General features: G+C 41.1%; 1 protein-coding gene across 6 annotated transcripts in view; it reads right to left on the bottom strand.

Annotated features, from left to right (window-relative positions):
• DIXDC1 (DIX domain containing 1) overlaps window positions 1-23097 on the bottom strand; it is a 99006-nt gene that overhangs the window by 4097 nt on the left and 71812 nt on the right. For all 6 annotated transcript variants that reach the window (XM_073021019.1, XM_073021013.1, XM_073021023.1 and 3 more), the window contains 2 exons: window positions 1700-1805; window positions 597-705 (listed from right to left, as the gene is read on the bottom strand). In XM_073021019.1, coding sequence (XP_072877120.1) covers window positions 597-705; window positions 1700-1805 — 215 coding nt within the window. The remainder of the gene's footprint in view (window positions 1-596; window positions 706-1699; window positions 1806-23097) is intronic.

The following is a 23097-nucleotide window of genomic DNA, read 5'->3' as shown; positions in this document are numbered from 1 at the left end:
AATGTTTACAAAATAAAATTTTACTTTTTCTATAATAACTTTTTTCATTCTGTAACTGCAGTGAATCCACTTGTAATACTATATAACCCAGAACTGTATTCCCCCCAAAATGTCTTTGACAAATGGATTATAAAGAGACACGTAGGCTAAGAAAATACTTACTCAAGGACTTGGGCATAAGCATACGTAACTCCCTAGAAGTTCCTTGATTTCATTATGAGAAATACACAGTTCCATATATCCATGCCTGTTTATTTTGCTCTACATAGGAAGCAAGAAGTTTTCTAAGATTTGGCTACAGATGGAAAATTATTTATTGTCTTAGGTTCTTTATTTTCCCTAACAAAATAATTTAAAATAAAAATTATATCCAAGTTCTTAGTCAAATGATGAAGTCCTACAACTAAAGAACCTATCAACATCTTGGACTATTCTATGACCACTTGTCTAGGGTAATCAGACCATGGTCTGAGGCTCTGGCAAATTCCTCCGACCTGGTCAGGGAACTCATGTACTTCTGGACACCAGTGCTTGAACAGGAGGCTTCAGGGTTCAGAAAGAAACAATACCATACAGACTCCCCAGAGATTCTTTACCTCCTCTTTGACAGTGCCAAACTCAGGATCCAGTGCTTTGAAGTGATACCGGTGATTCCCTTCCCGATCAATAGCTGCTTTAAAATCCTTTAGCGTCACGTCCTCCAACCTGCAACACACAGAGACAGCACTAAAATAGACTGTTGATCAATAGCTGGAAAGATAAGATGTTAACTTTAAACCCAGCCCCCTGCCAAAGTCAATAAGCAGAAATAGCCCCTCATTAGGTCACTGCCCCTGATAACCCAGATGACTAAAACAGCAGAGGCTGGAGAACCTGTCATCACTAGGGAATGAAAACAGTATTAAATATGGGGTGATGTGAGAATTTAAAATTGACTTATTGCTTCAGGAGCCAAATCACTTTTCTCTGGAAATAAGACATAAAGTCCCTGAAATCAAATTTGTTGAATAACCATAAACATATCAAAGTTCTCTTGATTTTCTTCTTTGCTACAATATCCCAATTCTCTAGGATGGTAGAATCAAATCAAGTATCACCATCTTTATCCCTCTCTCTTTAGGAAGCTGGCGTCTAACCCAGACCAAATAAGCAGACTGTCTAGGTAAGGAAAATCCTATAATCTCTCTCAATAGTTGGTTGCAGAGTTTAAATATTTTTATTTCAAAACTATTTCCCTTAAAAGGAAGCACATTAACTTTTTGGAAGGTTTTCAACATAATTTCTCAATAGGGATTAGTTGCAGTCATTGAATAGTAACAAAGATCAATTAGTCATAGTCCTGGAGTGTCAGGCTGCAATCCATTGTATCAGCAGGAGCTATTTTGAACACTTAAAAAAAAAAAAAAAAAAAAAAAGGATTTTTTCCAAATGCAGAGCAATATTTGCATAGTTATCAGGATTGGAAGTGCTATTGTTGTACCTGTACCTAGTAGTAGATCATGACTTGTCTTTTATAATACCACCGAATAGTGGCAGAGCTGAAACTAGAATCTCTATCTCTCTGGCTCATCTCACTATAAGTGAGATCTAACTATACTGCTTCTCAAACACCTTCCAGCTGCTCATATGGGCAATAACTAATGAGGTTCTGCCTTCCTTTCCTTCTTTACAGTGAAGTATAATGATCCCAGAATCTCACCTCTTTGGTATATTGACCATGAAGGGCGTAAGTGACCGGTCAGTGAAATAGAGCACTTTAGTACAGGTGCTGCTGACAGTTGGAGAGCTCTGTGAGTGAGGCAACTCTACAATGAGAAAGAGACTCTGTGGTTAGGACATTCATTTGCTCCAAACCACCCATCTGCAGTTATTCAAAATGTTCCGGGAGAACAAAGCTGCCTGAGGTCACAGCCCACAGCTCTCACACCCTTGCCAAACACCATGTCCATATGCTATGATTGCCTAGGACCACGAGCACAACTTGCTTCAGACATGGACGCTATCACGAGGACTGATCATTCCTCACTCATAGTAGGGGAACAGCAACTGATAAAACAGGTGTCATTGCTAAAGATCAAAAAAGGACAGAGAAGCATGGCAAGATTTCAGCCAGGGAGGGCAGACACACAGCAGAAGCTGTAGACTCTGCCAATATTTAGGTTTTGGGGGTTCGTAGTAGAGAATACTCATGTAACTCATAGAAAGAAAAGTCGATAGGAACAAGAACCACAGAAGCAAAGCAACCTTAGAAACTCAGATCCCAGGGGGCTCATGCTCCCAGTCTAAGAGGTACAGAACCTTAGCAACTTAAGATTTATAGTGTTGATGCCATAGTCTTTAACACAGGTTTCTTGATACAATGTTTTGTTTTTTTTTTTAAAGACAGGGTCTCGCCAGGTGCAGTGACTCAACGCCTGTATTTTCCAACACTTTGGGAGGCCGACGCGGGTGGATCACGAGGTCAGGAGTTCAAGAACAGCCTGGCCAACATGGTGAAACCCCATCTCTACTAAAAATACAAAAGTTAGCTGGGCGTGGTGGCGCACGCTTGTAATCCCAGTTACTTGGGAGGCTGAGGCAGAGAACTGCTTGAACCCGAGAGGTGGAGGTTGCAGTGAGCCGAGATGGCGACACTGCACTCCAGCCTGGGTGATAGAGCGACACTCCGTCCCCCCAGCAAAAAAAAAAAAAAAAGACAGAGTCTCGCTCTATCGCCCAGGCTAGAGTGCAGTGGCACAATCTCAGCTCACTGCAACCTCCACCTCCCGGGTTTAAGTCATTCTTGTGCCTCAGCCTCTCAAGTAGCTGGGATAACAGGTGTGTGCCACCACACCCAGCTAATTTTTGTATTTTTAGTAGAGACAAGGTTTTGCCATGTTGGCCAGGCTGGTCTTGAACTCCCTGCCTCAAGTAATCCACCCACCTTGGCCTCCCAAACTATTGGGATTACGGGCATGGGCCACTGCACCTGGACTGTCTCTATCTTTTAAAAAGGTACTTTTGGAAAAATATGAGTCCTTGTAATTATGACTTTCATAGGAGAAATGACAAATCAGAAACTTTTATCAAAAACTAATAACTACACTGTTACTAAAATATCTCCTGCTATTCCACCTATACTGATCTTCCTCTTAACTTACTCTAGGTAGTCAGATTTGCAGCCACAGAACAGTAGTTCTGGGAGGGGGTTTCAAATAAGGAATATGAAGGATGAATTAATAGAAGGGAAAAAGACAAAGGAACTTCACCTCTTTGTACAGAAATGGCATTCAGTCTGTTTTCAGAGTTTTTCTTCAAAGAATGCCAATTGGCCAGGCGCGGTGGCTCACGCCTGTAATCCTAGCACTTTGGGAGGTCAAAGTGGGCGGACTGCCTGAGCTCAGGAGTTCAAGACCAGCCTGGGCAACATGGTGAAACCCCGTCTCTACTAAAATATAAAAAATTAGCCAGGCGTGGTGGCGTGTGCCTGTAGTTCCAGCTACTCGGGAGGCTGAGGCAGGAGAATCGCTTGAACCTGGGAGGCAGAGATTACAGTGAGCCGAGATCGAGCCACTGCACTCAAGCCTTGGTGACAAAGTGAAACTCCGTCTCCAAAAAGAAAAGAATGCCAATTATTGTAACATACATGCCATAATTCTCCTTTGCTCCAGCATCTAGCACAGTGCCCAGCACACAGTGGTTGTTGAATAAATAAAATATTCACTTTTAACATTAAAGCTATATATTTAATTTATTCATTCATTCAGCAAACATTTATTGAGTACCTACTGTGTGTTCGATTTGAGAATATAAAAATCAACTATATGTGGTCTCCAACCTCCAAGAGTTTATCATTTAGTATGGATGATAAATACAATTACAAATAATTACAATACACTAAAATCAGATTTCTACAAACTGTATTGGAAGACTGAAGATGACCAGGTTAATTCCTCCTGAAACAGGTCAGGAAGGGCCCATGGTTGGAGAGTCCTTTTTAAAAGCACCTTTTAAAAATCATAAGATACAGAAGTTGAAAAGAGTATTCCAAGAAGAGGGAAGGACAGGTGCAGAAGCATGAAATGGGATCATATATTTATAAAACTGTAGGTGAATTACTAAGGCTGGAGCATAATGAATACATCGGGAAGTTGTGAGGTAATTAAGTAGGCAGAGGCCAGATCACAAAAGACTGTGACAGGGTAAGAGTTCAGGATGTTAGTCTTAAGCTATGGAAAGTTACTAAAAGGTAGTGATATGATTAGACAGCCATTTTAGAAAAGTTGATCTCGCGGCAAAGTATGGATTGGATGGGCCAAACTGGAAACCAGAAATCCTGTGCGGTAGTTTACGTATTTGTCCCCCGACACCTCATGTTGAAAGTTGATCCCCAATGTTGGAGGTGGGGTCTAATGGCAAGTGTTTGGGTCATGGAGGCAGATTCCTCAAGACTAGATTAATGCCCTCCCTGGGGAGGAAGAGTGAGTACTTACCCATTAGTTCCCACAAAACTGCTTGTTAAAAACAGCCTGGCACCTCCCTCCACTCTCTTGCTTCCTCTCTCCATGTAATCTCAGCACATGCCAACTCCCATTTGCCTTCTGCCATGAGTGGAAGAGGATTGAGGCTTTCACCAGATGCCCACCTTCCAGCCAGCAGAACTGTGAGCCAAACAAACCTCTTTTCCTCCTAAGTTACCTAGCCTCAGGTATTCCTTTATGGCAACACTCAACTGACTAAGACATCCTGTTAAGAGGCAATGAAAACAATCTGACACATAATGATAGGAAAGATGTAGCCCTGGAGCCGGAGTAGGGATAGATTTGAAAGACCTTTAGAAAGTCAAAGTCTTAGTACTAGGGATATAGTTGAACACAGGGTGTATAAAAGGGAAAAGTAAACAATGACTGAGATTTACAACCTAGGAAGACAGATACATGGTAATACCATTACCTAAGACAGGGGAACACAAGCTGAATTATGTCATCTCATTATTCATTTTAAATGTTTATTGGGTGCCTTATTATGTATCAAGTATTAGAGATATACAAATAAATTAGATATAATCCCCACCCTTAAGGAGCTCAAAAGTCTAGTGGAGTGAGATAGCAAAACAGTTACAATACAATAAAATAAATATGAAAATAATGTTGCCATGGACTGAATTGTGTCCCACCATCAACTTCATATGTTGAAGCCCTTATCTGCTATTTGACTGTATTGGAGATAGGGCCTTTAAGGAGGTAATTAAGATTACATGAGGTCCTACGGGTAGAGCCCTGATCCAACAGAACTAGTGTCCTTATAAGAGATACCAAAGCTTTCTCTCCCCCACGTGAGGACACAGAGAGAAGGTGGCCTTCTACAAGCCAGGCAAGGAGCCCTCACCAAAACCTGGCCATGCTGGCAACCTGATCTTGTACTTCTAGACTCCAGAACTGTAAGAAAATTAATTTATGTTGTTTAAGAGAGTTTAAGGTATTTTGCAATGGCAGCCCAAGCTGACTAATACAAATGTTATGTACACATTTGGGGAGAATTTCAAAGAAAGAGTAATCATGATGTCAAATGCTACACAGGGGTCTAATAGGCAAAGACTCGTTTGGTAAATATATCATTGATGATACTAGTGAAAAGTCGATTCAGATGACTAATGAAGAATGAGTTGGATTGCATAGACTTTTCAAGTAAAAAAGCAAAATAAGAGTAATGAGGGAGAACTTGTCTCACCCAACATAAAGCCATATGACAAAATGATAGTTATTACAGTATTATGGCATTACTATAAAAAACATGTACAAAAAAACTAGACGATAAATGGCTGAGAAACATATCCTTGTGTGTGTCTACAAATTTAATACATGATTTTGAAAAGTACCACAAAACAGGTTATAGCTTATAAGTTTACATTTATAGCTTATAAGTTTACATTTATAGCTTAGAAGTTTACATTTATAGCTTATAAGTTTACATTTATTATCCATTTAGAGTTAATTTTTGCATATGGTATGAGGTATAGGTCAAACTTGCTTAAAAAAATAGATCTTTAAGAAAAGCCTATCCCTTTACCATTGAATTGTCTTTGCACTATTGTAGAAAATCAACTGGTAAATGTGTGTCTATTTTTAACTCTATGCTGTTCCACTCATCTATTTATCTACCAATTCACCAATACTACACTGTCTTGATTACCCTAACTTTACAGTTAGTTTTGATATCAGACAGTATGGCCCACCAACTGCATTGTTCATCTTTTTCACCATTTGGGTTGGGAGGGCAGTTAATTCTAGTCCCCTTATTCTTTCCTATAAATTTTAGAATTGGCTTGTTTTTATCTACAAAAGTCTTGTAGGATTTTCATTGGAACTGCATTGAAGCTATAGATCGTTTGGGGAAGAACAGGCCATCTTAACAATGTTGAGTACTCCAATCCATAAACATAGTATACCTCTCTCTTTATTTAAATCTTTATTTCATCCTTGTTTTATAGTTCTCAGTATAGTCATTGCACATATTTTATGAAGTTTATACCTAAGATTTTCATGAGGGTTTTTCTTTTTCTTTTTTCTTTTTTATTATACTTTAAGTTCTAGGGTGCATGTGCACAACGTGCAGGTTTGTTACACAGGTATACATGTGCCATGTTGGTTTGCTGCACCCATCAACTTGTCATTTACATTAGGTATTTCTCCTAATGCTATCCCTCCCTGAGTTCCCCACCCCATGACAGGCCACAGTGTGTGATGTTCCCTGCCCTGAGTCCAAGTGTTCTCATTGTTCAAATTCCCACCTATGAGTGAGGACATGCAGTGTTTGGTTTTCGGTCCTTGTGATAGTTTGCTGAGAATGATGGTTTCCAGTTTCATCCATGTCCCTGCAAGGGACATGAACTCATCCGTTTTTATGGCTGTGAAGTATTCCATTGTGTATATGTGCCACATTTTCTTAATCCAGTCTATCACTGATGGACATTTGGGTTGGTTCCAAGTCTTTGCAATTGTGAATAGTGCTGCAATAAACATGTGTGTGCATGTGTCTTTATAGTAGCATGATTTATAATCCTTTGGGTATATATCCAATAATGGGATTGCTGGGTCAAATGGTATTTCTAGTCTAGATCCTTGAGGAATCGCCACACTGTCTTCCACAATGGATGAACTAATTTACACTTCCACCAACAGTGTAAAAGCATTCCTATTTCTCCACATCCTCTCCAGCATCTGTGGTCTCCTGACTTTTTAATGATCGCCATTCTAACCGGTGTGAGATAGTATCTCGTTGTGGTTTTGATTTGCATTTCTCTGATGACCAGGGATGATGAGCTTTTTTTCATATGTTTGTTGACTGCAGAAATGTCTTCTTTTGAGAAGTGTCTATTCATATCTTTTGCCCACTCTGATGGGGTTGCTTTTTTCTTGTAAATTTGTTTAAGTTCTTTGTAGGTTCTGGGTATTAGCCCTTTGTCAGATGGGCAGATTGCAAAAATTTTCTCCCATTCTGCAGGTTGCCTGTTCACTCTGATGGTAGTTTCTTTTGCTGTGCAGAAGCTCTTTCGTTTAATTAGATCCCATTTGTCTATTTTGGCTTTTGTTGCCATTGCTTTTGGGGTTTTAGTCATGAAGTCCTTGCCCATGCCTATGTCCTGAATAGTATTGCCTAGGTTTTCTTCTAGGGTTTTTATGGTTTTAGGTCTAACATTTAAGTCTTTAATGCATCTTGAATTAATTTTTGGATAAGGTGTAAGGAAGGGATCCAGTTTCAACTTTCTACATATGACTAGCCAGTTTTCCAAGCACCATTTATTAAATAGGGAATCCTTTCCCCATTTCTTGTTTTTGTCAGGTTTGTCAAAGATCAGATGGTTGTAGATGTGTGGTGTTATTTCTGAGGCCTCTGTTCTGATTCATTGGTCTATATAGCTATTTTAGTACCAGTACCATACTGTTTTGGTTACTGTAGCCTTGTAGTATAGTTTGAAGTCAGGTAGCGTGATGCCTGCAGCTTTGTTCCTTTGCTTAGGATTGCCTTGGCAATGCAGGCTCTTTTTGGTTTCATATGAACTTTAAAGTAGTTTTTTCCAATTCTGTGAAGAAAGACATTGGTAGCTTGATGGGAATGGCATTGAATCTATAAATTACCTTGGGCAGTGTGGCCATTTTCATGATATTTATTTTTCCTATCCATGAGCATGGAATGTTCTTCCATTTGTTTGTGTCCTCTTTTATTTCCTTGAGCAGTGGGGTTTGTAGTTCCCCATGAAGAGGTCCTTCACATCCCTCGTAAGTTGGATTCCTAGGTATTTTATTCTCTTTGTAGCAATTGTGAATGGGAGTCCACTCATGATTTGGCTGTTTGTTATTGGTGTATAGGAATGCTTGTGATTTTTGCACATTGACTTTGTATTCTGAGACTTTGCGGAGATTCTGGAGATTCTGGGCTGAGATGATGGGGTTTTATAATATACTATCATGTCATCTGCAAACATAGACAATTTGACTTCCTCTTTTCCAAACTGAATACCCTTTATTTCTTTCTCTTGCCTGATTGCCCTGGCCAGAACTTCCAATACTGTTGAAAAGGAGTGGTGAGAGAGGGCATCCCTGTCTTGTGCCAGTTTTCAAAGGAAATGCTTCCAGTTTTTGCCCATTCAGTATGATATTGGCTGTGGGTTTGTAAAACTAGTTCTTATTATTTTGAGATACATTCCATCAATACCTAGTTTATTGAGAGATTTTAGCATGAAGGGCTGTTGAATTCTGTTGAAGGCCTTTTCTGCATCTATTGAGATAATCATGTGGTTTTTGTCTTTGGTTCTGTTTATGTGATGCATTACATTTATTGATTTGAGTATGTTGAACCAGCCTTGCATCCCAGGGATGAAGCCGACTTGATCATGGTGAATAAGCTTTTTGATGTGCTGCTGGATTCGGTTTGCCAGTATTTTATTGAAGATTTTCGCATCGATGTTCATTGGGATATTGGCCTAAAATTCTCTTTTTTTGTTGTGCCTCTGCCAGGTTTTGGTATCAGGATGATGTTGGCTTCATAAAATGAGTTAGGGAGGAGTCCCTCCTTTTCTGTTGATTGGAATAGTTTCAGAAGGAATGCTACCAGCTCCTCTTGGTACCTTTGGTAGAATTCAGCTGTAAATCCATCTGGTCCTGGACATTTTTTAGTTGGTAGGCTATTAATTATTGCTTCAATTTCAGAGCCGGTTATTGGCCTATTCAGAGATTCAACTTCTTCCTGGTTTAGTCTTGGGAGGGTGTATGTGTCCAGGAATTTGTCCATTTCTTCTAGATTTTCTAGTTTATTTGGTGGAGGTGTTTATAGTATTCTCTGATGGTAGTTTGTATTTCTGTGGGATGGGTGGTGATATCCCCTTTATCATTTTTTATTGCATCAATTTGATGCCTCTCTCTTTTCTTCTTTATTAGTCTTGCTAGCCGTCTATCAGTTTTGTTGATCCTTTCAAAAAACCAACTCCTGGATTCATTGATATTTTGAAGTTTTTTTGGTGTCTCCATCTCCTTCAGTTCTGCTCTGATCTTAGCTATTTCTTGCCTCCTGTTAGCGTTTGAATTTCTTTGCTCTTGCTTTTCTAGTTCTTTTAATTGTGATGTTAAGGTGTCAATTTTATATCTTTCCTGCTTTCTCTTGTGGGCATTTACTGCTATAAATTTCCCTCTACACACTGCTTTAAATGTGTCTCAGATACTCTGGTATGTTGTGTCTTTGTTCTTATTGGTTTCAAAGAACATCTTTATTTCTGCCTTCATTTCGTTATGTACCCAGTAGTCATTTAGGAGCAGGGTGTTCAGTTTCCATGTAGTTGTGCGCTTTTGAGTGAGTTTCTTAATCCTGAGTTCTAATTTGATTGCACTGTGGTCTGAGAGACAGTTTGTTGTGATTTCTGTTTTTTACATTTGCTGAGGAGTGCTTTACTTCCAACTATGTGGTCAATTTTAGAATAAGTATGATGTGGTGCTAAGAAGAATGTATATTCTGTTGATTTGGGGTGGAGAGTTCTGTAGATGTGTATTAGGTCTGCTTGGTGCAGAGCTGAGTTCAAGTCCTGGATATCCTTGTTAACCTTCTGTCTCATTGATCTGTCTAATGTTGACAGTGTGGTGTTAAAGTCTCCCATTATTATTGTATGGGAGTCTAAGTCTCTTTGTAGGTCTCTAAGGACTTGCTTTGTGAATATTGGTGCTCCTGTATTGGGTGCATATATATTTAGGATAGTTAGCTCTTCTTGTTGAATTGATCCCTTTACTATTATGTAATGGCCTTGTGTCTTTTGATCTTTGTTGGTTTAAAGTCTGTTTTATCAGAGACTAGGATTTCAACCGCCCCCCCTTTTTTTTCTTTGCATTTCCTTGGTAGATCTTGTTCCATCCCTTTATTTTGAGCCTATGTGTGTCTCTGCACGTGAGATGGGTCTCCTAAGTACAGCACACTGATGGGTTTGACTCTATCTGATTTGCCAGTCTATCACTTTTAATTGGGGCATTTAGCCCATTTACATTTAAGGTTAACATTGTTATGTGTGAATTTGATCCTGTCATTATTATGTTAGCTGGTTATTTTGCCCATTAATTGATGCAGTTTCTTCATAGCATCGATGGTCTTGACAGTTGGCATGTTTTTGCAGTGGCTGGTACAGGTTGTTCTTTTCTATGTTTAGTGCTTCCCTCAGGAGGTCTTATAAGGCAGTCCTGGAGGTGACAAAATCTCTTAGCATTTGCTTGTCCATAAAGGATTTTATTTCTCCTTCACTTATGAAGCTTAATTTGGCTGGATATGAAATTCTGGGTTGAAAATTTTTTTTTTAAAGAATGTTGAATATTGGCTCCCACTCTCTTCTGGCTTGTAGAGTTTCTGCCAAGAGATCTGCTGTTAGTCTCTTTCCCTTTGTGGGTAACCTGACCTTTCTCTCTGGCTGCCCTTAACATTTTTTCCTCCATTTCCACCTTGGTGAATCTGACAATTATGTGTCTTGGGTTGCTATTCTTGAAGAGTATCTTTGTGGTGTTCTCTGTATTTCCTGAATTTGAATGTTGGCCTGCCTTGCTAAGTTGGGGAAATTCTCCTGGATAATATCCTGAAGAGTGTTTTCCAACTTGGTTCCATTCTCCCCGTCACTTTCAGGTACACCAATCAAACGTAGATTTGGTCTTTTCACATAGTCCTGTATTTCTTAGCGGCTTTGTTTGTTTCTTTTTACTCTTCTTTCTCTAAACTTCTCTTCTCACTTTATTTCATTAATTTGATCTTCAATCACCGATACCCTTTCTTCCACTTGATCGCATTGGCTATTGAAGCTTGTGCATGTGTCACGAAGTTCTTGTGCCACGGTTTTCAGTTCCATCAGGTCATTTAAGGTCTTCCCTACACTGTTTATTCTAGTTAGCCACTCATCTCATCTTCTTTTAAGGTTTTTAGCTTCCTTGCGATGGGTTTGAACATCCTCCTTTAGCTCGGAGAAGTTTGTTATTACCAACCTTCTGAAGCCTACTTCTGTCAACTCGTCAAAGTCATTCTCCGTCCAGCTTTGTTCTGTTGCTGGCAAGGAGCTGTGATCCTTTGTAGGAGAAGAGGTGCTCTGGTTTTTAGAATTTTCAGCTTTTCTGCTCTGGTTTCTCCCCGTCTTTGTGGTTTTATCTACCTTTGGTCTTTGATGTTGGTGACCTACAGATGGGGTTTTGGTGTGGATGTCCTTTTTGTTGATGTTGATACTATTCCTTTCTGTTCATTAGTTTTCCTCCCAACAGTCAGGTCCCTCAGCTGCAGGTCTGTTGGAGTTTGCTGGAGGTCCACTCCAGACCCTGTTTGCCTGGGTATCACCAGTGGAGGCTGCAGAACAGCAAATATTGCAGAACAGCAAATATTGCTGCCTGATCTTTCCTCTGTAAGCTTTGTCCCAAAGGAGCACTTGCCTGTATGAGGTGTAAGTCATCCCCTACTGTGAGGTATCTCCCAGTTAGGCTACACGGGGGTCAGGGACCCACTTGAGGAGTCTGTCCGTTCTCAGAGCTCAAACACCGTGCTGATAGAACCACTGCTCTCTTTAGAGCTGTCAGACAGGGACATTTAAGTCTGCAGAAGTTTCTGCTGTCTTTTGTTCAGCTATGCCCTGCCCCCAATGGTGGGGTCTACAGAGGCAGCAGGCCTGGCTGAGCTGTGGTGGGCTCCGCCTAGTTCGAGCTTCCAGGCAGTTTTGTTTACCTACTCAAGCCTCAGCAATGGCGGACGCCCCTCCCACTGCCAGGTTGTTGCCTCACAGTGTGATCTCAGATTGCTGTGCTAGCAGTCAGCAAGCCTTCGTGTGTGTGGGACCCCCCAAGCCAGGCACTGGACAGTATCTCCTGGTCTGCGTTTGCTAAGACCAGGAAATGGAAATGCACAGTATCTGGGGGAGGAGTGTCCCATTTTTCCCAGGTACAGTCTGTCAGGGATTCCCTTGGCTAGGAAAGGGAAATCTCCCAACACCTTGCACTTCCTGGGTGAGGTGATGTCCCGCCCTGCTTTGGCTCGCCCTCCATGGACTGCACCCACTGTCCAATGAGATGAACCAGGTACCTCAGTTGGAAATGCAGAAATCACTTGTCTTCTGTGTCAATCCCGCTGGGAGCTGCAGACCGGAGCTGTTCCTATTTGGCTATCTTGGAACCTGTCCCAGGTTTTTCTTTTTCGAAGAGATGGGGTCTTGCTATGTTGGCCAGGTTGGTTTTGAACACCTGGCCTCAAGTGATCCTCCCACGTTGGCCTCCCAAAGTGCTGGGATTACAGGCTTGAGCCACCACACCCAGCCCTCATGGGGGAATTTCTGGTGTTACTATAAGTGATTCTTTTACAATTTTTTCCATTTCCAAATATTCATTGCTAGTATATACAAGTAGTAGTTTTTTTTTTAGTTGACCTTGTGTCCTGTGACTTTGCTAAACTCCCTTTTTAGATATAATAGCTTTATTATAGATTCTTTGGGATTTTCTTCTTAGACAGTCATGTCATCTACAACACAGGCCATACTAAAGTTACTTCTTAGACACAGTGACTTTATTATAGTTTCTTTGGGATTTTCTATATAGACAATCATGTTATCTATAAACAGAGGCTGTTTTGTGCCTTCCTTTCCAATCTCTATGCCTTTTCTTTCTTTTCCTTGCATCTGTGTTCATTAGAGATACTGGTTTTGGTGTCAGGGTAAAATAAAATGTACTGGGAAGTATTCCATTCTCTTCTACTTTCTAGAAGGATTTACGTAGAATTGGTATTATTTATTCCTGAAGTGCACCCATCTGGTCCTGGAGTTTTCTTCAATGGAGGATTTCAAACTAAAAATTAAATTTCTTTAATAACTATAAAACTAGGTTATCTATTTTCTTTTAAGTTTTGGTAGTTTGTATCTTTTAAGGAATTTATCCATTTTGTCAAAGTTGTTAAATTTATGAATAAAAAGTTTTTTCTAATACTTCTTTATTGTGCTTTTAATGTTTACAACATCTATAGTAATGTTGCCTCTTTCAATTCTTCTTTTTTTTTTTTTTGAGACAGTCTCACTCTGTTGCCCAGGCTAGAGTACAGTGGTGTAATCTTGGCTCACTGCAACTTCTGCCTCCTCATTTCCTGGGTTCAAGTGATTCTCCTGCCTCAGCCGCCCGAGTAGCTGAGATTACAGGCACCTGCCACCATGCATGGCTGGTGTTTGTATTTTTAGTAGAGATGGGGTTTCGACATGTTGGCCAGGCTGGTCTCGAACTCCTCACCTCAAGTGATCCACCCGCCTTGGCCTCCCGAGTGCTGGGATTACAAGCGTGAACCACTGTGCCCTGCCTGCTTCACTTCTAATATTGGTATCTTCTATCTTTTTATCTTGGTCAGTTTGTCTACAGATTTATCAACTTTATTAAACTTTCCAAATAACCAAATTTTGGGTTGATTTTTTTCCCTATTTTCTAGTTTCAGTGTATTTTATTTCCAGTCTCATATTTATCTCTTCTTTTTGCTTGCTTTGAATTTAGTTTGCTTTTCTTTATCATGTTTCTTAAGGTAGCTTAAATTATTGAGTTCATTCATTGAAAACTCTTCTCGGCCGGGCGCGGTGGCTCAAGCCTGTAATCCCAGCACTTTGGGAGGCCGAGACGGGCGGATCACGAGGTCAGGAGATCGAGACCATCCTGGTTAACATGGTGAAACCCCGTCTCTACTAAAAAATACAAAAAACTAGCCGGGCGAGGTGGCGGGCGCCTGTAGTCCCAGCTACTCGGGAGGCGGAGGCAGGAGAACGGCGTGAACCCGGGAGGCGGAGCTTGCAGTGAGCTGAGATCCGGCCACTGCACTCCAGCCTGGGCGGCAGAGCGAGACTCCGTCTCAAAAAAAAAAAAAAAAAAAAAGAAAACTCTTCTCATGTATAAAGAGTACTTAATGCTATGAATTTCCTTCTAAGCACTGTTTTTGTCACATCTCACAAATTTTTATTGTGTTTTCATTTTCTATTCAATTCAAAATATTTTGTAATTTCCTTTATGAATTCCTCTTTGACCCAAAGGATACTTAGAAATATGTTGTTCAATTTCCAAATATTTGGGGATTTTTCCAGATATTTTTCTGTTGACCTCTGTCTGGATTAATTCCATAAACAACACTGCATAAATTCAATTCTAAAAAATTTGTTTTGTTTTATGGCCAGAATGTAGCCTATCTTGGTAAATGTTTCAAATGCACTTGAAACATTTAGAGTATTCTCTAAATGTCAATTAGAAAGAGCTGGTTGGTAGTGCTGTCCAGGTGGTTTTTGTTTTTTGTTTTGTTTGTTTGTTTGTTTTTGAGACGGAGTCTTACCCTGACACCCAGGCTGGAGTACAGTGGCACGATCTTGGCTCACTGCAACCTCTGCCTCCCAGGTTCGAGTGATTCTCCTGCCTCAACCTCCCAAGTAGCTGGGGTTACAGGCACTTGCCACCATGCCCGGCTAATTTTTATATTTTTAATAGAGACAGAGGTTTCACCATGTTGGCTAGGCTGGTCTCAAACTCCTGACCTAAAGTAATCTGCCCACCTTAGCCTCCCAAAGTGCTGGGATTACAGTCGTGAGCTACCGTGCCTGGCCCAGGTTTTCCATATTCTTATTGATGTTCTGTACACTACTTCTACTGATTACTGCAAAAGAAATATTAAAGCCTCCAAGAGATGGGGGTTTCACCATGATGGCCAGGCTGGTCTCGAACTCCTGACCTCAAGTAATCTGCCCGCCCTGGCCTCCCAAAGTGCTGGGATTACAGTCATGAGCCACTGCGCCCGGCCCAGGTTTTCTATCTTCTTATTGATGTTCTGTACGCTACTTCTACTGATTACGCAAAAGAAATATTAAAGCCTCCAATTGTAACTAGATTTATCTATTTCTCCTTTCAGTTTTTGTTTCATGTATTTTTTGAGGGGGAGAGGAGGGAGGACAGTGTCTCATTCTGTCACCCAGTTGCCCAAGCTGGAGTGCAGCCTCCAACTCCCAGACTCAAGTGATCTTCCTGCCTCAGCCTCCCAAGTAGCTAGGACTTCAGGCATATGCCACCACACCTGGCTAATTTAAAAATTTTTTTTTTTTGTAGAGTCAGAGTCTCACCATGTTGCCCAGACTTGTCTCAAACTTCTGGGCACAAGTGATCCTCCTGCCTCAGCCTCCTAAAATGCATGGGATTACAATGAGCCACAGTGCCTGGCCTCCTGCTTCATGTATTTCAAAGCTGTTATTGGGTATACACACATTTAGGATTATTATGTCTTCTTGGTGAGTTGACCTTTTTATCATTATGTATCATCTTTATACCTGGAAATATTCCTTGTTCTCAAGTATACTTCATCAGATACTAATATAACCACACTTCCTTTTGATTAGTGTTTCCATGGTATATCTTTATCCATCTTTTGACTTTTAAATCCATTTATATCATTATATTTATAGTGGGTTTCCTATAAACAGTAGCTGGTTGAGTCTTCCTCACCTGTATGTGCATGTTATCAACATTTTCACTACAGCCTTTAACATATGAATCATAGTTACTTTAAATTCCTTGTCTGCTGGTTTCGACATCCTTGTCACATTTGAGTTTGGTTCTGTTGACTGCTTTTGCTCTTCACAGTGGCTTAGTTTTTCTCTTGCTCTTGTGGGTGCCTCATAATTTCTTACTGAATGCCAGACATATGTTAAGACAGGAGAGACAGAGGTAAAAATATCTGTTTAGAAATGGGCACACTGTTTGTTCTTCCAGGCCATTAGCGGGGACAGTTGAGTTAATTTGGTCAGAAGCTGAGCTGGGATTGAGTTTTTTGTTAAGGTTACCTTCAGTGCACCACCATTTTCCAAGTCTTCTAGAGTTAGGTTTAGGGACAGCTGGTTGTTGGAGAGTTGTTCCTCGATGTTCCTTCCCCTCCCTCAGCTGTAGGCTTTCCTCATGTGCCTGTGCCTGGGTCAGCCTCTGTATGCTGTTTCCTGCCTCAGAAGCAGTCCACTGCTGCTAATTAAACAGTGCTTGCTCCTGTGGTGGTGGGAGACAAGCAGTGCTTCTCGGTTGTCCTCATGCAGCCCCAGTTTTTAAGTGGGGTTTTCTCAGTGATCCTGTCCCTTCCTCAGTGTCAGGCGACCTCTTATAATCTGAGTCCAAGATAGTTTCCTGCCCCTCTGCCAAGGTAGTGTTCCTTTTCCTTTCCATCGCCACTAGTTGTAATGGGTCTTCACCTTTGCCTACAGCAGGGACGGAGGGGTCAACAGGATTTGCCTCCCTTCCTCAGTGGCTCAAGGCTTTGCTCCATAAGCGAGAATGGTCCAGATGTGGCTTCATGCCTTTCCTGCAGTGGCAGCTGCCCCCTTGCTCCATGAAGGAGGGAGGGAGGGTTTTTTTAGACTCTAGCCCCATGACCAACCTTTTTTTAACCAAAAGCATATTTTATTAATTTTTAAATTGATACATATTAGTTATACGTATTTTTAGATTATATACATATATATGTGGGGTTTTTTTGTTTATTTTTTGAGACGGAGTCTCGCTCTGTCACCCAGGCTGGAGTGCAGTGGCGCGATCTCAGCTCACTGCTAGCGCCGCCTCCCGGGTTAATGCCATTCTCCTGCCTCAGCCTCCCAAGTAGCTGGGACTGCAGGCGCTCGGCACCATGCCTGGCTAATTTTTTTGTATTTTTAGTAGAGACGGGGTTTCACCGTGTTAGCCAGGATGGTCTCAATCTCCTGACCTTGTGATCCGCCCGCCTCGGCCTCCCAAAGTGCTGGGATTACAGGTGTGAGCCACCGCACCCGGCATATATATATATTTTTAAGATGGGGTTTTGTTATGTTGCCCAGGCTGGTCTCAAATCCCTGGACACAAATAATACTCCCACATCAGCCTCCCAAGTAGCTGAGATTACAGGCGAAAGCCCACCATGCCTGGCTCGTGTTATTTTGATACGTGCATACAATGTGCAGTGATCAAGTCAGAGTAACTGGGATATCCATCACCTCAAACATTTATCTTTTCTCCTTTTTTTTTGAGACAGAGTTTCACTCTTCTTGCCCAGGCTGGAGTGCAATGGCGCAATCTCGGCTCACCACAACCTCAACCTCCTGGGTTCGAGCGATTCTCCTGCCTCAGCCTCCTGAGTAGCTGGATTACAGGCATGTGCCACCACACCTGGCTAATTTTTGTATTTTTAGTAGAGACAGGGTTTCTCCATGTTGGTCAGGCTGGTCTCGAACTCCCAACCTCAGGTGATCCACCTGCCTCGCCCTCCCAACGTGCTGGGATTACAGGTGTGAGCCACCGCACCTGGCCTACATTTATCTTTTCTTTATATTAAAACATCCCAATTCTTCTAGCTCTTTTTTTTTTTATTTTTCCTTTTTGAGACAGTCTCACTCTGTCGCCCAGGCTAGAGTGCAGTGGTGCGATCTCAGCTCGCTGCAACCTCTGCTTCCTGGGTTCAAGCGATTCTTGTGTCTCAAGTGGCTGGGATTACAGGTGCTTGCCACCACACCTGCTAATTTTTGTATTTTTAGTAGAGAACAAGGTTTCACCTGCCTCAGCCTCCCAAAGTGCTGGGATTACAGGCATGAGCCACCATGCCCAGCCTAGCTATTTCAAACTATACAATAAATTATAGCTATAGTCACCCTACTTTCCTATCAAACACTAGATCTCACTCCTTTTATCTAAATGTATTTTTGTATCCATTAACCAACCTCTCTGTCACCCTCCCCAAGCCTTCCCAGGTTCTGGTTACCACCAATCTACTCTCTATCTCCATGAGATACATTTTTTTTTTAGCTCCCACATATTAGTAGAGAACATGTGGTATTTGTCTTTCTGTGCCTGGCCTATTTCACTTCGCATAATAAGATCTAGCTCCATCCGTGTTGCTGCAAAAGAAAGGATTTTATGCTTTGTTATAGCAGAATAATAATATTCCTTTGCATATATATATATATATATATATTTTTTTTTTTCTTTATCCACTCATCTGTTGATGGTCACTTCAATGAATTCTATATCTTGGCTATTGTGTTTTTGTTTATTTGGTGTTTTGTTTTGTTTTTGAGACAGGATCTCACTCTGGAGTGCAGTGGCACAAACCATAGCTCACCACAGCCTTTATCTCCCAGGCTAAAGCTGTCCTTCCACTGCAGCCTCCTGAGTAGCCGGGACTACAAGCGTGTGCCACCATGCCCAGCTAATTTTATTTTTAGTAGAGACAAGGTCTTGCTATGTTGCCCAGGCTGATCTCAAATTCCTGAGCTCAAGCTATCTTCCTGCCTCAGCCTCCCAAAGTGCTGGGATTACAGGCACGAGCCACTGTGACCGGCCTTGGCTATTGGAAATAGTGCCGCAATAAACATGGGAACACAGATACCTCTTTGAGATACTGATTTCCTTTCTTTTGGATATATACCCAGCAGTGGAATTGCTGGCTCATATGGTAGCTCTATTTGTATTTTTTTTTTTTTTTTTTGAGGAATGTCCACACTGTTTTTTATTGTAACTATACTCATTTACATGCCCACCAATGGTGTATAATATTCCTTCCCCTTTCTCTGCATCCTTGTTAGCATCCTTTTTTTTTTTTTCACATGCCCGCTGTGTCAAATGTCTTTTTGATAAAAGGCATTTTAACTGGAGTGAGATGATATCTCACTGTCACAACCAATCTTTTCATAAGCACCTGGTAGTCATGAAAAAGTATCTGCAAGTGGGTGCAAATTCCTCTTGTGTCTGTGGCTCCCAAGGTTCCTATACTGTCTTCTCAGCCTTTAGCAAATAATTAAAAATCTCAGGGGTGCAGTGGCTCACCCCTGTAATCCCAACACTTTGGGAGGCCGAAGCGAGCAGATCACCTGATGTCAGGAGTTCAAGACCAGTCTGGCCAACATGGTGAAAACCCATCTCTACCAAAAATACAAAAATTAGCCAGGTGTAGTGGTGGGTACCTGTAATCCCAGCTACTTGGGAGGCTGAGGCAGGAGAATCGCTTGAACCTGGGAGGCAGAGGTTGCAATGAGCCGAGATTGTGTCATTGCACTCCAGCCTGGGCAACAAGAGCAAGACTCCGTCTCAAAAAAAAAAAAAAAAAAATCTCAGCTGAATTCTTATCTATTGTATAGTGGCCCCGTCTTCCTCCCAGGCTCTACCACAAGTGAGCCAGTACTTTCATCCTATCTCTCTTTGTAGGCACCTGTTTCTTTTTCAGGTTAGTTGATTGCACTATGATTTCATCTCTCTGATGGGTTCAAGAAAGTTACGATTTTTCAGATTATCCAACTTTTTCTTGTTGTTTCGGTAGAAGCAAGGCTCTTTCTGGCTTTCTACATCCTAGGTAGAAGGCAGAACTACTATTTTTTACAAAATCTCACTTTTTAAATATTGTAGTAAAATTCACCATTTTAACCATTTTAAGGTGTGCAATTCAATGGCATTTAGTACATTTAAAATGATGTGCAAACAACCACCATTATCCAGTTCCAGAGCACTGTCATCATCCCAAAAGAAAATCTGTATGCACTGAGTGGTTATTAGCTATTCCTCCCTCGCTCCTGACCCTGGAATCTGGCTAACCCACTCTACTTTCTGTCTCTATGGATTTGCCTTTTCTGGACATTTTATATAATGAACTTATACAATATGTGCCCTTTTGTGTCTGGCATCTTCCACTTCGCTTAATGTTTTCCAGGTTCATTCCCGTTGTAGCATGAATCAGTGCTTCATTCCTCTTTATAGGTGAATAATATTCCACTGTATGCATATATTAGAATTTGTCTATCCATTCATCAGTTGATGGACATCTGAGGTGTTTCTACTTTTTGAATATTGTGAATATGACTGCTAGGCACATAGACGTACACGTTTTTTTGAACTCCTGTTTTCAATTCTTTTGGGTCATATGGTAACTCCATGTTTAACTTTTTGAGGAAGTGCCAAACTGTCTTCCATAGCAGCTGCACCATTTACATCCCCAGAGCAATGTAGGACAGCTCCAACTTCTCCACATTCTCACCGACACTTATTATTCTCCATTTTTGACACCATTTAGTAGGTGTAAAGTGGTGTCTCACTGTGGTTTTGATTTGCATTCCCCTAATGACTAATGATTTGGGGCATCTTTTCATGGGTTTATTGGCCATTTTTTTTGTTTTGTTTTGTTTTTTAGACAGTATCTTGCTCTGGTGCCATGCTGGAGTGCAGTGGCACAATCTCAGCTCACTACAACATCAAACTTCCAGGTTCAAGCAATTCTCCTGCCTCACTCACTGAGTAGCTAGGACTACAGGTGCGCACCACCACACCCAGCTAATTTTTGTATTTTTAGTAGAGATGAGGTTTCACCACATTGGCCAGGGTGGTCTCTATCTCCTGACCTCATGATCTGCCCACCTCGGCCTCCCAAAGTGCTGAAGTTACAGGTGTGAGCCACCACAGCTGGCCGGCCATTTCTTTATCTTCTTTGGAGAAATGTCTATTCAAGTATTTTGCCTGTTTTCTCTTGGGTTGTTTGTCCTTTTGCTGTTGAGTTGTAAGAGTTCTTTATATATTCTGGATCCTAGATCCTTATCAAACAATATGATTTGCAAATATTTTCTCCTATTCTGTAGGTTGTCTACTTACTTTCTCGATAGAGTTCTTTTATACAAAAAAGTTTCTAATTTTGATGAAGTCCAATTTTATCTTTTATCTATTTATTTATTTTATTTTATTATTATTATTTTTGAGACAAAGTCTCCCTCTGTAGCCCAGGCTGGAGTGCAGTGGTGCAATCTCAGCTAGCTGCAACCTCTGCCTCCCAGGTTCAAGTGATTCTCTTGCCTCAGCCTCCCGAGTAGCTGGGATTACAGGTGCCCACTACTACACCTACCTAATTTTTGTATTTTTAGCAGAGATGGGGTTTCACCATGTTGGCCAGGCTGGTCTCAAACTCCCAATCTCAGGTGATATCCCACCTCGGCCTCCCAAAGTGCTGGGATTACAGGCATAAGGCACTGTGCCCAGGCCAATTTTATCTTTTATCTTTTGTTGCTCATGCTTTTGATGTCCTATCTAAGAATCCACTGCCAAATCCAAGGTCATGAATATTTTCCTCTATGTTTTCTTCTAAGAACTTTATAGCTTTAAGCTCTTATATTGAAGTCATTGATCTATAGTCTGAGTTAACTTTGGTATATGGTGTGAAGTAGGGGGTCCTATTTCATGGAAATATCCAGTTGTCCCAAGCACCATTGGTTGAAAAGAACATTCTGTGGTTATATGGGTTTTTATATGAGCTCTCAATTTGATTTCACTAATCTATTGTTTTACTTTAAATCTGAAATAATTACTGTTTTCTCTTAAGAGTAAAGGGCAAGAAAGGAAGTGGGTTCAGAAAGTACATTACTCTTTCAGGAAATTTAATTACGTTGAAAAGGAAAGAGAAAGGGCACAGCCAGAGGGGAATGAGAAGCATTTGCCTTGCATCTCTCATATGCTCCACAGTACACTAGATGATTTCATTTCATTTCATTTCATTTCATGCTCAAATTCTTCAATATTACTTTGGTTCCATAAAAAAGGAAACTAAGATTCAGTGACATTAACATTTTGCCCATGGTCACACACTGTGCTGAATGGCAGAGCCAAAACTGTACCCTAGATCTGTTTGATTGTATATTCTGTATTTTTCCCTCTCTATTATTTTGTGTCCAGTTTTGGACATGACTTTACAGTGCCTTGGGACCTACAGAGAGAGAGATCTAGTTTACATTTAAAAATATAGTACTAGGCTGGGCGCGGTGGCTCATGCCTGTAATCCCAGCACTTTGGGAGGCCGGGGTGGGTGGATTGCCTGAGCTCAGGAGTTCAAGGCCAGCCTGGGCAACACAGTGAAACCCTGTCCCTACTAAAATACAAAAAATCAGCCGGGTGTCGTGGCACGCGCTTGTAATCCCAGACACTCAGGAGGCTGAGGCAGGAGAATCGCTTGAACCCGGGAGGCAGAGCTTGCAGTGAGTTGAGATCATACCACTGCACTCCAGCCTGGGCAACAGAACAAGACTCTGTCTCAAAATGAATAAAAAAAAATAAAAAATAGTACTGAGGCTCAGAAAAGAACTGAGATTTGAGATAAAACATAAAAATAATCGGCACACAAGTGTAGTTAAAGCCAGGGAGTGGAAGAGATCACTTGATGCCGAAGACAATATGAAAAGGCTTAGGTTTAGGCTTCAATTGGATGGAATCCCAGGACACATCAACATTCAAGAATTAGAGCAGAATAAAATGAGATTCAGGAAGGACTAGAAGGAAAACTCAGTATTGACTTCACTACCTGCCAGTGGCAAATCGAACTTGTTCATCTCTATATCTCCAGCATCTAACGTTGATGGTGAATAATGGATGCTCAGTAAATATGTTAAATAAATATCTGAATGACACTGAAACTGAAGAAGAAAGTTTCCAGGAGACTTTTAGAGAATAGTCAATGCTTTTGAAAAGACAATGAAAGATAAGGTTTAAAAAGTAACCACTTGATTAGGCAACAAAAAAGTCAACAGTAACCCAACCAGAAGAACACTAAGCAGAGTAACAGATAAAAGACTGTAGTGGGTTG

Source organism: Chlorocebus sabaeus, chromosome 1, assembly GCF_047675955.1.
Source record: "Chlorocebus sabaeus isolate Y175 chromosome 1, mChlSab1.0.hap1, whole genome shotgun sequence".
In the NCBI taxonomy this organism is placed as follows: Eukaryota; Metazoa; Chordata; class Mammalia; order Primates; family Cercopithecidae; genus Chlorocebus; species Chlorocebus sabaeus.
The sequence above is the reverse complement of the archived record's forward strand: the minus strand, read 5'-3'. Positions and strand labels throughout refer to the sequence as shown.